The sequence below is a fragment of the Pleurodeles waltl genome, chromosome 6 (assembly GCF_031143425.1).
Source record: "Pleurodeles waltl isolate 20211129_DDA chromosome 6, aPleWal1.hap1.20221129, whole genome shotgun sequence".
NCBI lineage: Eukaryota > Metazoa > Chordata > Amphibia > Caudata > Salamandridae > Pleurodeles > Pleurodeles waltl.
In genome coordinates, this window is record NC_090445.1 from 1,109,079,064 (window position 1) to 1,109,094,297 (window position 15,234).

Here is a 15,234-nt window from a genome sequence, read left to right on the forward strand (position 1 = left end):
GTTGAAACACTTTGGATACAGAAGAGTCATGGGTGTGAGAGGGGCTTCAAGTAAGTTGCCATACTCTCATACAAAACCTTTCCTCTAACTGTTATCAAAACTGTGACAAACCCCTTCGGTAGATTTGTGGGTGTGGAGGGCCTCCTTGAGGAACGACAATACAACATCCTGAGCATGTATATCCCACCTTATTTACCATCTCAAACCTATTCTGCCCTCACGGAGATAATCATGAACTTCCCCACAAGCTATACCACTATAAGGGGGGAACCTCAACGCCACAGTAAACTCCGACATGGATACCACAGGAGCCCCCACGGCATACCAACTGACGAGGGCCAAGGAACTAGAGGGTTGGCTGAACTCCCTGGGTCTGTGCGATACATGGAAGACCTAGCACCCTCAAGACAAAGTATACATGTGTACATCTGCTGCACTCAAATCACTCTTTCACATAGACCTCCTCATGGCTCCCGCAACTGATGTCCTGCACGTTTGCTGTGGAGATTCTCCCCAGGGGTATTTTGGACCACTTGCCAATAGAATCTGAATTTGGGAACTGTAGGGTTATGGCAACACTACACTGGAGGTTCAACGCCTCGTTCCTAAAGTATGCCAGGAGTACGGTCTCCAGGCCACTGAACTACAGGACAACTTTGACGCTAGCAGAGGGACAGTGGACTCGTGGGCACGCTCTGGGATGCTGGCAAGGAAACCATCCGTGGGGTGACCAGAGGTTATATTAACGAAGGACGGAAAAAGACCGGCTGCGACTGGTGATGGACCTGGAGGCATGTGTTCTGATGCGGAAATAGCAACTAGCAAATAGACCCATTGAGAACACACAGCACTAATTTGCACTCGTCAGATCCACCCTCAAATAGACCGTCTTTGGGGAGGTGCCCAAATGTTGGAGGGCCTCTACTTAAAGGGTATCAGAGTATGAGGACAAATCCAGGAAGCTACGTTACTGGCTGGCTACCAGGGACACAATCACCAGAATAATCTCTCAAATATTTAATTTGACAGGCTTCTTTACACGCACTGCAGTCGAGGCTGCAGCAGTATTCACTAAATACTACTGCTGGCTGAATGAGAACAGGCCTTAGCTCCACTGTGAGCAACACTGACACATTTTGACAGACATAACACTCCTGTGGATACCCTCAACGGATCGGGCTGACCTCAAATAGCCAATTACTGTGGAAGAAATCCACAAGTCCATATCTGGGATGAACAACAGTAAGATGCCAGGGCCAGACAAATACCCCCAGAATACTATTGTAAATTCAGATATGTTCTCTTCTCTCATCTTCCTAACTTATCCTTAGAGGTGGCTCAGAAAGGCCACTTCTCACCCGAGTGATAGTATAGTGGCCATCCCAAAGTTTGACCATCGCCGCAGCCTTGCAGCTGATATAGGCCCCTATCCCTTATTAACAATAAGTTCAAGATCTTTCCACTTAAACAAGTTTTGTCCAACCTGGTCCATCCTAACCAGTGCAGGTTTATACCCAACCTAAGTACTTGTCACTGCATACGCCAATTGCATGTGGCAATATCCTGGGTCCACAAAATTGTCCGAACCCTGTGCACGTTTACTCCTTGACTTTGAGAAAGCCTTTAATTCTGTTGACTGGAGCGTCTTTAGGGTGGTTCTGGTGAAAATGTACCTTGGTCCTCAGATATGCAGATATACTGACCTGCTTTACTTACAGTTGCTTGCTCAGGTGTTGGTTAAAGAAGTGCTCTCTGATGCCATTCCCTTCCAGACTGGGACCCAAATAGGATTCTCCCTCTCCCTGCTCCTCTTTGCCCTGGTCATAGAATCCCTAGCCAGATTGATGAGATGCAAAGTCAAATTGTAGGGGTAGTAAACCTTAGTAGTGAACTTTACACCGGCTATGTCCTCCTCTTCTTGGTGAATCAACATCTTACAGGGGTGCAATGTCTTCAACTCCTCACGCTCTAAGAGGAGGCTTTGGGTATAGAAAGGCAAACCCATACTGGATACTATTCAGGGAAACAATGCAGCTACGCAGTGGCAATCGCCCATACATATAAAATTACTAAGCTTCAAATACCTTGGAATCTATATCTCCTCAATGCCAGAACTGACATAGAGCTTTAACATGACACCCCTCATATCTGTGATGTAATCAGTTCTTTGACGCCAGGTGGCTCTGCCACTCACTGTAGTGGGCCACATAGCTCTATTTTAAATGATGGTCTTTCGACTGTACTTTTATGTTCTCTAGAACTGCTCGATAATGATTCCGGACTGCTGGTTTGGTGACCTCACATCTACGGTTTAATCCTTTCTGTTGGGAAACTACCCACCTGCATAGCCTGGGCTAAATGCAGCCTGTCGGTATACGATGGCAGTATGGAAATGGAGGACCTTCAGATGTACAATGGGGCAACACAGTTGCTGGTGATCAACGACTGGCTGACCAGAAGTTGAGGCGATGCCACATACTGGGCCAAACTCTCCCTTCTTGGCCTAAAACAAAGTTCAGAACACAGTGAGATTTGGAATCATTCCAACAAACTCCTCCAGTGCAACACCAGATTGCACCTCCATGCCCCTTGTAGAATAATGCAGTCCTAGAAGGTAGGGGGAAAAGCCATATGCTGGGATGTATGGGAAGAGGTAGAGATTGTAACATCTGATCACCTAGTAGCAGCTGGTGAACTGAAAACATTTGAAATGCTAAGGGATGCATTCCATCTGCCTTCTTCTCAACAATGGAAATACATGTAAAAAAAGACACTGCTTACATAGCATCATGGGGGGGGGGCACAACTTGGTATATCACGAATTCGCCAATCCCACAATCCCTGAAACATTGGGAAATGAACAGATGTGTAATGCCAAGCTTTTAAATTCTGCTCATACATCTCCACTCGCGACCCCTACTGTCTTTCCTTTCACCAAAATTGGGAGAGACAACTAAAATTGACCTATCTGAACAAAGACTGGAAGTCTGGAGCTAGTCAATGGTACCAGAGAGTCCAACATGAACTTCTGCCCTTTCAAAACTTTCATCAAGGATTGGTATTGAACACTGCAAAAACTGTTCAACTCCAGCCTCTTACACCACTTGGACTGCTAGAGTTGCAGCCAACCTGCATGCAACACAGTTCACATTCTTAATGAGTACTCAGATATTCATTGCCTATAGTTCAGAATCAGAAATGCTCTTAGGACAAAACATCACCATCATCTCCTCCACCGATGACACCTAACTCAACCTCTCCCAGACAGACAAAACAACCACCACCAGACCTAACGTCACCCAACTGCAATACCATGGTAGCAGAATGTATGATAACCAACTCCTTCAAGTTCATCTCCAACAAGACAGAAGTATTGGTCTTCGGAAAATAAAAATATCCCCATGGGACGCCACCTGATGGCTGCAGAACTAGGACCAACACCAACCGATTATGTCAGAAAGCTAGGTATCATCCTGGATAATAAGCACAACATGACAGCATAAGTCAATGCAGTGCGCTCCGCCTGCTTCCAACATCCTACGTAAGCTGGAAATAATCTTCAAGTGGCTGCCACAGAACATCAAACGAACCGTCACACAAGCCCTCATCACAAGCAGACTCGAATACAACACACCCTTCGCAGGAATCTTCAAGGAGCTCCCACACAAACTTCAGGCCATTCAGAACACCTCTGCAAGATTCATACTCCACCTTTGCTGCTGCACCCATACCATGCCTCACCTGAGAAAACACCACTGGCTCCCCATTCACAAACACAGCCAATTGAACTTCCTCACACGTACCTATAAGACACTGCACAACACTGGACCAGCATACACCTTCACAATCCTGCCAGACACATACCAAGATGGCATCACTCTCACATTCACAAAACCAGATCAGGAAGGCATTCTTTCTGCTACATTGCACCAAAACATGATACAATCTCCCACAGCACATCAGAGCTGTCTCCTCCGCATTCCTTCAGTTCCGCAAGAAGCTGAAGGCCTGTGTCTTCAAATAACTTTGCAGGGACCACAGGCAGAGACACCAGCTCAAGTACCTCCATACCCCCACAGGTGTTTAGTGCGCACTACAAATCAAAATAGCATGTACTGTTCTAAGCACAGAATTTGCAAGAAGGGTGCAGACAGGCATCCTTTTATTATAGTGCCTGCATCATTACACTGCTGCAATCTAAAAAAGGAGAATTTGGGAAGAATAATCCATCAAGAGATAGCCAATAAGATTGTGATTGTTCCAGATTCAAGAAGAGAGTGCCGTAATTAATCCTTGCAGCAGTGTCACCTGGCTGACGGAATGGAAACCAGCAAACATATCAAAGAACAAGGCCCAGTTAAACTGGCATTATCATTAGGCCCAATTTGTCCCACAAATTACAGTCTCTGTAGCACAAATCATCAAACAAGTGTTTTGACATTTGCACACCAAATATTAAATTTTCCTTTCCCCTGGAAATAAGCCACAATTTACATATTTTTAGGATTACTCAAATTTGTTTGTTACAATAAATACATTCAATGCCAGTAGATAACATATGGCTCTAAATACTTCATGACTGTCCTAAAGGCAACGCCATAACTGAGAGACTAGCAAAGTAAAAGAAATGCTGGTATACTTACCTCTACCTTAGACTGGAGATCCTGTTTCCTTCTCAGCTTTTTGAGATTATGTTTTTTTTCCACCCTTTCTTGATATTGCTGAAAAAAATGTGAATTACAGAAGTTATATCTGGACCCAAATAACCTCAACAGTCTTAAAATGATACAGTCTTTGTCACTGAGAATCTGAAAGCAAGCAAACAGGATTTGAGCTGAGTTCTTGGTTTCCCCTTTTCAAAAATGAACAATACCAACCAACAAAAACAAACAAGGTTACCAAGACAAAAATATTTTACAGTTGCTGCAGTCCCTGGATCCAGCTCCACTCCCAGCTTCATCTTAAAAGCTCCATTGAGCAATTCAGGAAAAAAAAAATGTGGAAGCCGACGCAATATACCAGAGAGAGGGAGAAAAGTGACTGACAGGGGATCCTTCTCCGGACACTGGGCAGCCGCCTGCAAGATTGACAGTGAGGATGAGTGGGCCCCATCCGTAACATGCTAACGCCTTTTAATGAGTTATTCACGAGGCCTCTCTGCTGGCTGTTTGGCGGGGACTCATCACATGCTGCAACTGGACGGCACTTTGCACGGTCTCCAAGAGCAGCTGCAGAGCCTGGGAAGCATTGGTCTGGAGACGGGGGGCTATTTTGGCACCACAGTGCTTTGTCAGCGGAAAAGAGGTGAAGTGTGACCAATGTATGACCCAAGTGGCTGTACCAAGGTACTGCTTGCACTGAGGAAATCTTGGGGAATGAACTCCTCTCAGTACATGATTCTTGAAAGAAATTGGCTATTGAAAGAACCCATGAGGATCTATCTAGAGGAAAACAGCCACTAGGACATCACCACAGGTCTTACGGACAGTCAGAAGGCAACAATACGAGGCCAAATGATGAGAGGCTTGCATATCTCCAGAGGAACAAGTCTTGAACAAAGTCTTTAAAGAGGCAGGATCCTTGGGCGACGACATCCATCTTGAATAGGGCACTGCTTACTGATATCCCCAAGCTGGGCAAGCACCCTTTTCACTGTGATTGTTACAGTCACATCACATTCAATGTAGGCATTAAAATAAAAGCAAACAAGAACTCTTGCCAAAAGGCTTCAGAAGGTAACACTGCCCCCATACACAGATGCAATTTGTCCTGGGCAGCATACTGAGAAATCACTTATGAACCCTTTTGCACTACTGTGGCTCTCTAGGTATGTGCAGGTGGAGATGCTGAAGCTGTCATTGAATGCCATGAAGGTATTTTATCAGATTGAATAGGGCTACATGTTCTAAACTAAGAAGAGCCATTTTGGGGATAACTCAATTGACAAAGTGGGAGGTATATGATTCCCAAAGGGCACAAGTGAATTGCAGGGGCTTCATGTCCAATACAGTTCAATTGCAGAGTGGAATTTAACAAGATTTACCTTGTCTCGTTCTTGTTTCTGCAGGCCCTAGAGTCTTTAGCAGCAACTGAACAGCACAATATGAAAATAGTACAGGTGCATACTGAGGCAAGGATTTCAAAAATGTTGCTCTACATTGCTGACATATCACCACAGGCATTGGCAACTCTGTGCAAACACTTCCATTGGTGATCAATGCCTCGTCTCTCTTAGCCGGTTACAAGCTCAAATGGGACAAAAGTGAGGCTCTGCCTATGTCCAGGGTCCCTAAATCTGCATTTATAGGGGATATCTTCCAATGGAGAGGTTAGTCTAAAATAATTAGGGATATTTCTCGACTGAGGCTTAGAGTCTATTGTGGTCAGCAAACTGACCCCAATGATTGGCGTAGGGGTTGCAACTACAACTACTGGATGAAGTCGTGCTCTCTTTTAAAATTCTGATAGCACCAGGACTTAACTGTTTTGGCAATGCTACCACTGAGGTCCCACTGAAAACTGTTGAGGTCATAAATAAAATTATCATATCTTATGTTTGGGGACTAAAAAGCTATGTTTGAAGCCAATTAAAATGGTAGCTGACGGGTGGTCTAGCGGATTTGATTTGTGACATATGTAGGCTGTCCTGTTTTCATTGTTCATTTTTTGTGGATTTCAATGGTGTTTACTCAGTGTTTCCAAAACAGAGGCGCTCTGGCATCCAGCACGCTGTGGTGCCTGTAAAGACATTGTAAGGGCCTTCTGACAAATTTTTGCAGGCACATTTCCAGATGAAGAGTGCTCTGTTAGGACCCTAAAGGTCTCTACTTGCTTCTTGGCTCTGAGACCCTTGTTATCAGTGGCCTCCTAGCTGGCCTGGTGAGTGGCCGGCTGCCTACTGACTCTCTAACAGGCTGATGGGATTCTCTGACTCTCCAGCAGGCTGCCCTACTACTGCCTACCACTGCCAGACCTTGTTGGGCATGATTCTGGTTTGCTACTGCACTAGTGGGATGCCTGAACACTATCAGCTGGTGTGGGTCTTCATCTCCCAGTCCGCAACACTGGTGTGACGCCTGTAGGGGCCACCTGACAGTGCTAAAAGCGCAACACAACAACCGATGCACGGGATGCCTGAACGCTATCGGCTGGGATGGGTCTTCCTCCCTCAGTATGCAAAACTGCCCCTGATGCCTGTGGAGGCCACCTGAAAGTGCATAACAACACCGGCTGCGCAGGATGCACCCAGGCAAGGACCTGCTTTTTCATAAGTACCACCTCCCCACTAGCCTCTGGGTCTCTTCTTTGGGAGTCTTACTGGCCAGGATGGGCAAACGTAAGCCTAATCCCAGACCTCTGTCTCTAAATGAACCACACTGGATAGTTTTCTGAAGCGGGCGGTTGGGGTCATTTAAAAGGAAACTGAGTTAGCAGAGTGCCTTATACCATAGATTACGTTGTGTTACCACTAACTCAGAAGCAGAATTAAGCCCAAAGGTTGTAGAGCCAGTTGAGGCAGAATCTACTGTTGCTACTGCCTCAATGTCAGTATTGGCCTCAGGGGATGTGTTCTATATCCAACAAAGTCAAGTGGTTACAAGGGGACAGTCTGGTAAAAGAAAGAAGATGCCTGTGAACTCCAATCTAAAACGTCCCATGTTTGTTCTCCTATTTCAAAGTCTTCCAACATTTCCCATGTTGAGGCCAGTTTTTCTGAGAAATAAATGTACTTTTCCCGGACTTCAAGGATTCTATTGTAAGCAAGATTGAATCTATCTATGTGCAGTTGGGGCTATCGGTGCCAAATGAAATTATCTGACTCTTCCTCCGGCAGCCCACGGATGCACTGGGGCAATGTTAATTGTAGAATCAGAGGGGGTGGGGGTCCAGGTAAATGCACCTCACCTGGAGTCTCTGCTACTCATGATGAGGCCAACCCTCGAAAATCTGCTCATGTTCCTGGTAATGTGAGTCCACATACTGCAAGCTGTATTAACCAGAATGTTTCATGATAACCCCCTTGTAAGGCGGACTCTGTTCATAACGCTTCTCGTTGTGACTTACCACCTGCACCCTGCCCATTTGTGACTGTCTTGCTGGATGTTCCAGTGTTATGCCCTGAATCCAATGAGACTGTGGTCGAACTCATCAATAAGACTGCCTTACTGGGTTCATAGGAATGTTAAACTTGAGGGTAATTTTTTTCCATAGATTCTGATGGCAAGGAAAGTAGGCTGGGTGTGGAAGATGTGCAAAGAATGAAAGAGGGAGTATGTGATAGTTACTTTCATGAACCCCAGGGTTGCTGAAGACCTTCTCCGGGCCTCCAGACTTGGGCATGTCAACTCCAATAATGTTAAGATGTTGCCGCTGGGTTACCTTATTACAGACTTAGCTATAAGATCTATGGGCAGGCTGATGCCTACCCCTAGTTAGCATGGGTTGATTTTTCCACCTTGTAGAACAACCCAAAACCGATATGCACCCCTGGGTGATTGGTCAGATAATGATTGAATATCCATGGGTTCCAGAAGTGGTTAGTAGAAGTACCCAGCAGTAATACCACAGTTAAAAGTAAGTGTGCCAGTAACAAGATAGCAGGTAGTGAGGGTCAGATCGTGGCTAAGTCACCACCATCACCTGGGTTAAGGCCGAAGGGGGGTCATATGATGCCTACACCCATGTGGTCAGGGTCCATTTTTGGGACATTGCTGGGTTAGCCATTAAAATGAGTAGCAAGAGGTGGGTAGTCTTTATGCACAATTATGATATTCTCTTTTTTCAGGAGACTCAGGCGACTGAAAACCTTTGTCTCGATGGGTATTGCTCTTACCCGGTTCTAGCGGTTCCCTCAACATCGAGCAGAGCTACGGCTGGGCTATCAGCCTGGATTTATATCAACCTGGATTGTAAAATCAATTTGATCCCCTCTGATTATGCTTTATTCCAAGTACTTATCCTCACATGGCCCAAAGACAATAATATAATTTATCAAGCAAGTGGTTTAGCTGGTCCTGTAGGAGGGCCTCAACTCTGCTACATGAGGCATTAAAAGAGTGACGCAGGGACTACGACAAAATACGAAGTAGCAGAACAGAGTGTAAAAATAAAAGCCATGCAAATCAGGAAAAAGGAACAAAAAAATTATCTTGGAGTATGTAGAGAGCTGGGTATAGAACCACCAGAGGAAGCTACACTCAGATTCTCGGGGAGCTGAGCACAATGAAGGTCTCATAAGAGGAAGCTAATAGGAAGATTAATTATGAACTGGGCAGCTTAACTCTAATTTAGCTCAGCTCTCCGTTAGGGTCTCTGAAGCCGAACAGAGGGTCTCAGGCCTGGAAGACACACAAACTTGTCGCAAATCAATAGTTGCAAGATGCAGACTGAACTTGAGGAACTACAATTAAAACTCTACGATATTGAAAACAGGACACATCGGTCAAATATGGGATTCGATGGGATCCCTGAAGAACTCAAAGCAGCATCCTCTGTGACTAAAGTGGTATTGGATATTATTTATAATTACATTCTCTCAGAGAAAGCTGCAACCAATGTTGACCTGTCTATTACGCCCATAGGGTCATTTTTGTGAGAGTCCCACGTACAATCCTTGTTAATTTTGGGGACTTCAGGTTCAAGGAACAGGTGCTGTCGCAGGTTAATAAAACTAAGACCTTCAACACCACCAAAATTTCAGCTTTTGTGTGTTCTCCGACATGTCCATCGACAACGTCGCAAATTTGTTAGTCTCATCAACCACTTTAAGAAATTAGGGGACCCACTTAATAATGTTCAGCTTGCTAAATTAAAGGTGCACCACGACGGCCGGGCACACATTTTTCAAAATGTACAGCAGGCAAAGGAATGTTTGGACTCACTCAGAAAATAAAATCAGTACATTAAGGGATAGGCGTGTGGTATAAGTTCTTGATGTGATCAACGTGCTGCCTACTTTACTTCTGGAACTTGGGTTCTAGAGAACCAAACCAGTGCACTCAAGGTTGCGGGTTGGAGACTGGGTTATGGAATGGGGTACGGGGAGGGGAAGGGATGGGGCTTTACAGGTAGTGCTTAATATGTGCTTGTTTTCAGTGCAGAGCACTAGCACTTATTTTTTAGGGCTGGTGCTTACTTTTCTGCCTCAAGCATTTACTGTGAGCAAAAGACACATTTGGGAAAGACGGAGGAAGAGAAAAATGAAAAAGCATCACAAAGGGAGAGTGCAGAAAGCTGCAGGAGTGAGCTGAAGGGGCAGGGATGGGCTGTAAATGGATTGAAGAGGCCTGTGATGGCTTTAGGATTACGCTGCCTCATTATTCCGTGTTCGCACATTTAATTGCAGCAGCATATTTAAGAGGAGGGCTTTGGGCACTGGCACATTTTTATTTACGAATTAAACACTGTTCACAGGGCAGTGGGGGTGGAGGGCCCAAGATGGGTTTGGCCCATTCTGGTGGTTATGGATGGGGGCACTTGGTGGGGAAGGGGTTGTGCACCAGGGTGGGGGGAAAAAAAGAGCAGGAGTTGAACACACTGAGGTTTGTAATTCATGCGCTGGCAGTGTGGTCTGGAGGATAGGCATATTGAGGTCAAGGGCCAGGATTAACAGGAGATGCCTTTTATTATCATTGGTAGGAGGCCAGGGCAGACTAGGCAAAAGGGCTAATAGGTTTTCAATCATATCCTTACAGTTAAATGATAGATAAACATTCTAGTGTCCCCCTCTTTACTTCTCTTAAGATTGCCTCCTGCAATGCAAAAGGGCTCAATAATTCTCACCAATATAGAGCTGTCCTGCAGTGGTTAAGATCCCCCCAACCTCAGGTGATCTTATTACAGGAAACTCACTTCAAGCAACAGGTTACTAGCCCTCGAACTCCCAGTATTATTTCTTACTCTTTTTTTTGCCTCTGCCAGTTCAGCGGTGGTGGAGTCGCAGTTCTTTATAACCAGGACTTTCAAGGGGATGTTCTTCAGGTGTTTCATGATCCCCAAGCTAGATGGGTAGTTGTCAGAGTCAAGGTGGGGAATTAGCTTATGCATATTTCAAGTTCTTATGGTCTGAAAGAAGACAAAACTGCCTCCCTTACGAGTTTCTATGAACTTCTAAGCACACTTTCTGGTTTATTGGTAGTAGGAGGGGACTTTAATATAATCCAAGATGTGAAACTTGATGCCTCTCGAAAAAATTGCACGCAGAATAAACCTCACGCTTATCGATTCTTGGCAAAATGTATTCAATATTTGGTACTACAAGAAAACTGGCAGCTCAACCACCCACAAGGTCATCTCTTACTTGCTTTTCCAAACGGTTTAATTTAGCCTCTATGATTAATTTTTCCCTAGTCTCTCATTTTTGGGACAGAACTTGTTCAGATATAACGTACAGCCCATTTTTAGACCATGTTGTGCCATCGGTTCAATTATCCCTCTCAGGCCAGCATCCAGAAAGATACAGGTGGTCCTTAGATAAATCCTTACTAGTCAATGAAGATTGGATTCTGGTTTTGAAAGCATCATTTGCCGAATTTCTAGCCAGAAACAAAGTTTCTGTTTCTATTTTTGCGATCTGGGAGATAGGTAAAACTCATTTTAGGGGGGAAGCAATTTAATTTAAGGCCTTTTTGAAGATAGGAAGAAAGGAGAAAATAGTCAGTCTCCAGAAGGAATTCGATCACGCCATGCGCTCGTATCTGTTTTATTGTGATCCTATCTCATGGACACGCCTCCAAGACGCTAAAACCCACCTACGGGACTTCTTCCTAGCAGCAGAGATAGTAAATCGTAGCACAAGCTCTCAGCAGTATTATGAGGAGAGCGAGCATGTAGGGAGATTTTTAGCACATTATGCCAAAAAAAGGGCAGAATGCTTCATCAATCAAAACCTTATGTGACTAAACTCAGGGCCGAATGGTAGACCAGGGTAAGGAGATAGGAAAGGTGTTTTTTAGACACTATATGAATCTCTACACCCATAAAACGGCAGCTCAAGATGATTCTATTAATAAGTATCTTCAATCACTCTCCATGAAGGTCTCAGTAATGAGCTTCAGGCAGCGTTGATACAGCCCATCACTAAATACTTAACCGTCAAAAAGTGCCTAGCTCGTTTACATGGACAATTATAGTTAGTTTTCCTAAGAAGGGCAAACCTGGCAACAAACCAGACTCTTATTGTCCGATCAGTCTTCTCAACAGCGATTACAAAATCTTTATGAAAATTTTGGCTGCCCGCATTGCGCCCATAGCCCAGGGCCTTATTCATCATGATCAGTGTGGGTTTCTTACGGGATGGCATATTTCTACTAATACAAATTTCTTTCTCCAAGCAATTGACTACTATTCAAAAGAACAGAGGTAAGGCTGCAGTAATCATGTTTGATACAGAGAAAGCGTTGTATTCAGTGCAATGGGGGCTTCTTTTTGCAATTCTCAGATCGAAGTTTCCGGATAAAATAAAATCAACTTTTTTTCTAATCTTTATCAAGGGGCTGAGGCTAATATTTTAGTCAACCTAGAGGTAGTTGGCCAAGTGCCAATTCGGCGAGGAACCCTTCAGGGCTGCCCTCTCTCGCCTGTCCTCTTCGTTCTCTTTATTGAACCATTGGCGAAGGCCCTGAGGCAAGATAACAACATACAGCCCTTGATTCCAGGCGTCCAAACTAAAGTTATTTGCGAATGTCGCAATCTTATATCTTGCAGACGATTCTCCGAATATTGCCAATGCCTTTAATAAATTCCAATAGTTTTCCAATTTGGGAGGCTACTGGATTATGAAAATAAAATACGAGGCTCTACTTTTCAACACCCAAGAGACAATCTTGCCAGTTGAGATGCAAGCTACCTACCAGACTGGTCGTTCCATTAGATATCGCAGTATATATGTCACCCAAAATATGTTGGATCTCTACCCTCCTAATTATCTTAGCACTCTCCAGAAAGCAAATGGCAAAGCTTTACCATTGACGATAATTGGTTTGCGTAGCTTTGGTCAAGATGATGATATTACCTCTATTCTTATTTGTCTTTTCCAATATTATGATCAAGATTCCTCAGAAATTATTTAAAGGATCCTGACACAAAGCTATGCGATTTTATCTGGGCAAATAAAAATACCTTGTGTTCAGTTAGAAACAGTTCAGTTCACTATGGAGGAAAGAGGTCTTGCCCTGCCCCGTTTTAGAAAATATTATGAGGCAACCTTTCTAGACAGGTTTGTTAATGCCACCATTACAAATGACATAGATGCTAACTTTTATCTATGACAAATGTTCCTTGAAAGTAAAATTAGTTTATTCCATTTTCTTAAGATGCCATGGTTACCGGAAATACTCTAGATACAAGATCCCCAATCTACTTTGTTTTAAAGCCACTGAGCTCCAAACTAGGCACCACATTACACGTGCCCATTAATCTACTTCCCTAGGGGAGGCCGGTGCAATCGGGCTCCCTCTTTCCAGGAAAGTTATTAACAAATGGGGAGATTTGGGGTTTGTAAGGCTTCTGGATTTTGTGCTAGGAAACAATATTAAGACATAGGAACAACTTAAAGCAAGCAAACAGTTCCACCTTATCGGCGTGGCTAAGTTTCTCATATCTTCAGATCTATATTCTTATCCAGGCAATGGGTCCTGCAATTCTCCACCCATCTGAATCACTATCTTTTAAAATAGCACAAGCAATATTGGTTTAGAAACGAATGGGAGTCGGTAGTTGGTATCGCATTCTACAGGAGGAACTGTCTGCCAAAGTTCTTCCTCCTGCACTAAGGAGGATATCAGCCACTACAAGTTGCATCACTGACGCTCAGTTATTGAAATACTACAACAGCTACTCCTCTAAAGCGTTGAGGCGCTAATTGTAAGGGGATGCTTTTTTTCACAAAGTGACTGCTTTATTATACACCTGTGCAACTTAATGAGAGGGAACATCCGGAACGAAGACTCCGGAACAACGTTGTTAACGCATGCGGAACCACGCTTGTTTTAACGACTCCCTTTCTCTCTGCCTTAACCACACGTGCTGAACAACGCACATGCGTGGTTTAAGCAGAGAAAAAGGGAGTCCCCATCGGGAGAGGACGCGGTCAGGTAAGTGGGGATGTGGCAGGGATTGAGGGTAGTTTTTAGGGGTGTAGGTGGATTAAGGTTTTGGGGTGGGGGGAGGACGTGGTAGTTTGTTATTTAGTGGCCGGGGATCAGGGTAGTTCTTGTTTTTAGAGGTGGGGGGAAATCGGGGCAGTTCTATTGTTAGAGGTGGGTTGAGGGGTCGAGGTAGTTTTGTTTTGGGGGTGGGGTAGTTTTGTTTTGGGGTGGGAGATCGGGATAGTTAGTTTTTTGGGGGTGGGAGGTCAGGGTATTTTGGTTTTTTGGGGTGGAGGGGTTGGGGTAGTTTGTTTTTTGGGGTCGCGGTAGTTAGTGTTTTTGGGGGTGGGGGTGTCAAGGGATAGGGGTAGTTTGGTTATTGCAGGCCTGGGGGGTTGTTGGTTTTTGGGGTGGGGAGGTTCGGGGTAATTTTGTTTTCAGGGGCAGGGTAGTTTTATTTTTGAGGGTGGTGTCGGTTATTTTTAGGGCGGGTGGGGGGTTGGAGTATGTTTTGGGGCTCAGGGGTGGGTGGGCGGTATCAAGATAGTTGTATTTTTAGGGCAGGTGGGGGATGGCATGTGAAAACCACGCATGCCGTTCCACTTATGCCTTTACTAGGCATGCCTCTACAATGAAAAATCATTGTAAAAGCATGAGTGGTAAAGCCATTCGTGGAAACAAGGCTGATGTTCCGACCATGTTGTTCAGGCATGCGTGGTTGGCGCATGAGTTGTTCCAGCATACATTCCTTAATAAGATCTTGCCATCAATTTCGAGAAATTGTTTTTGTTGTAACTGCAAGACTGGGGATTGGTTCGACATCTGTTTCGCCTGCCCTATTATCACCGATTTCTGGGTTAAAGTATTCCAGGCTGTCAGCATTCGACTTCCGATTTCCCTCCAACCAGACCCAACAGGGATGCTTTTTGGTATATCTAATCAACCCACACTCCCAAAATCTTCAAAGCAATATTTTTTTATTGCAACGTTGGTGACGGAATAGCTAGTCTTACAGCAATGGAAAACCATGCAGCCTCCATCATTTCAACTTTGGACTAAGAAAATGAAAGAGGTACACTCTAAAGAATACCGCTACGCTCAAAGGATTGGTACTATCCGGAAGTATCATGGCATCTGGGATAAGAAT

The 15,234-nt window shown here is 44.5% G+C and overlaps 1 protein-coding gene across 3 annotated transcripts in view; it reads right to left on the reverse strand.

Annotated features, from left to right (window-relative positions):
- The window catches only part of THAP3 (THAP domain containing 3), a 152,019-nt gene that overhangs the window by 100,054 nt on the left and 36,731 nt on the right, over positions 1-15,234 (reverse strand). For all 3 annotated transcript variants that reach the window (XM_069240222.1, XM_069240220.1, XM_069240221.1), the window contains exon 3: positions 4,644-4,721. In XM_069240222.1, coding sequence (XP_069096323.1) covers positions 4,644-4,721 — 78 coding nt within the window. The remainder of the gene's footprint in view (positions 1-4,643; positions 4,722-15,234) is intronic.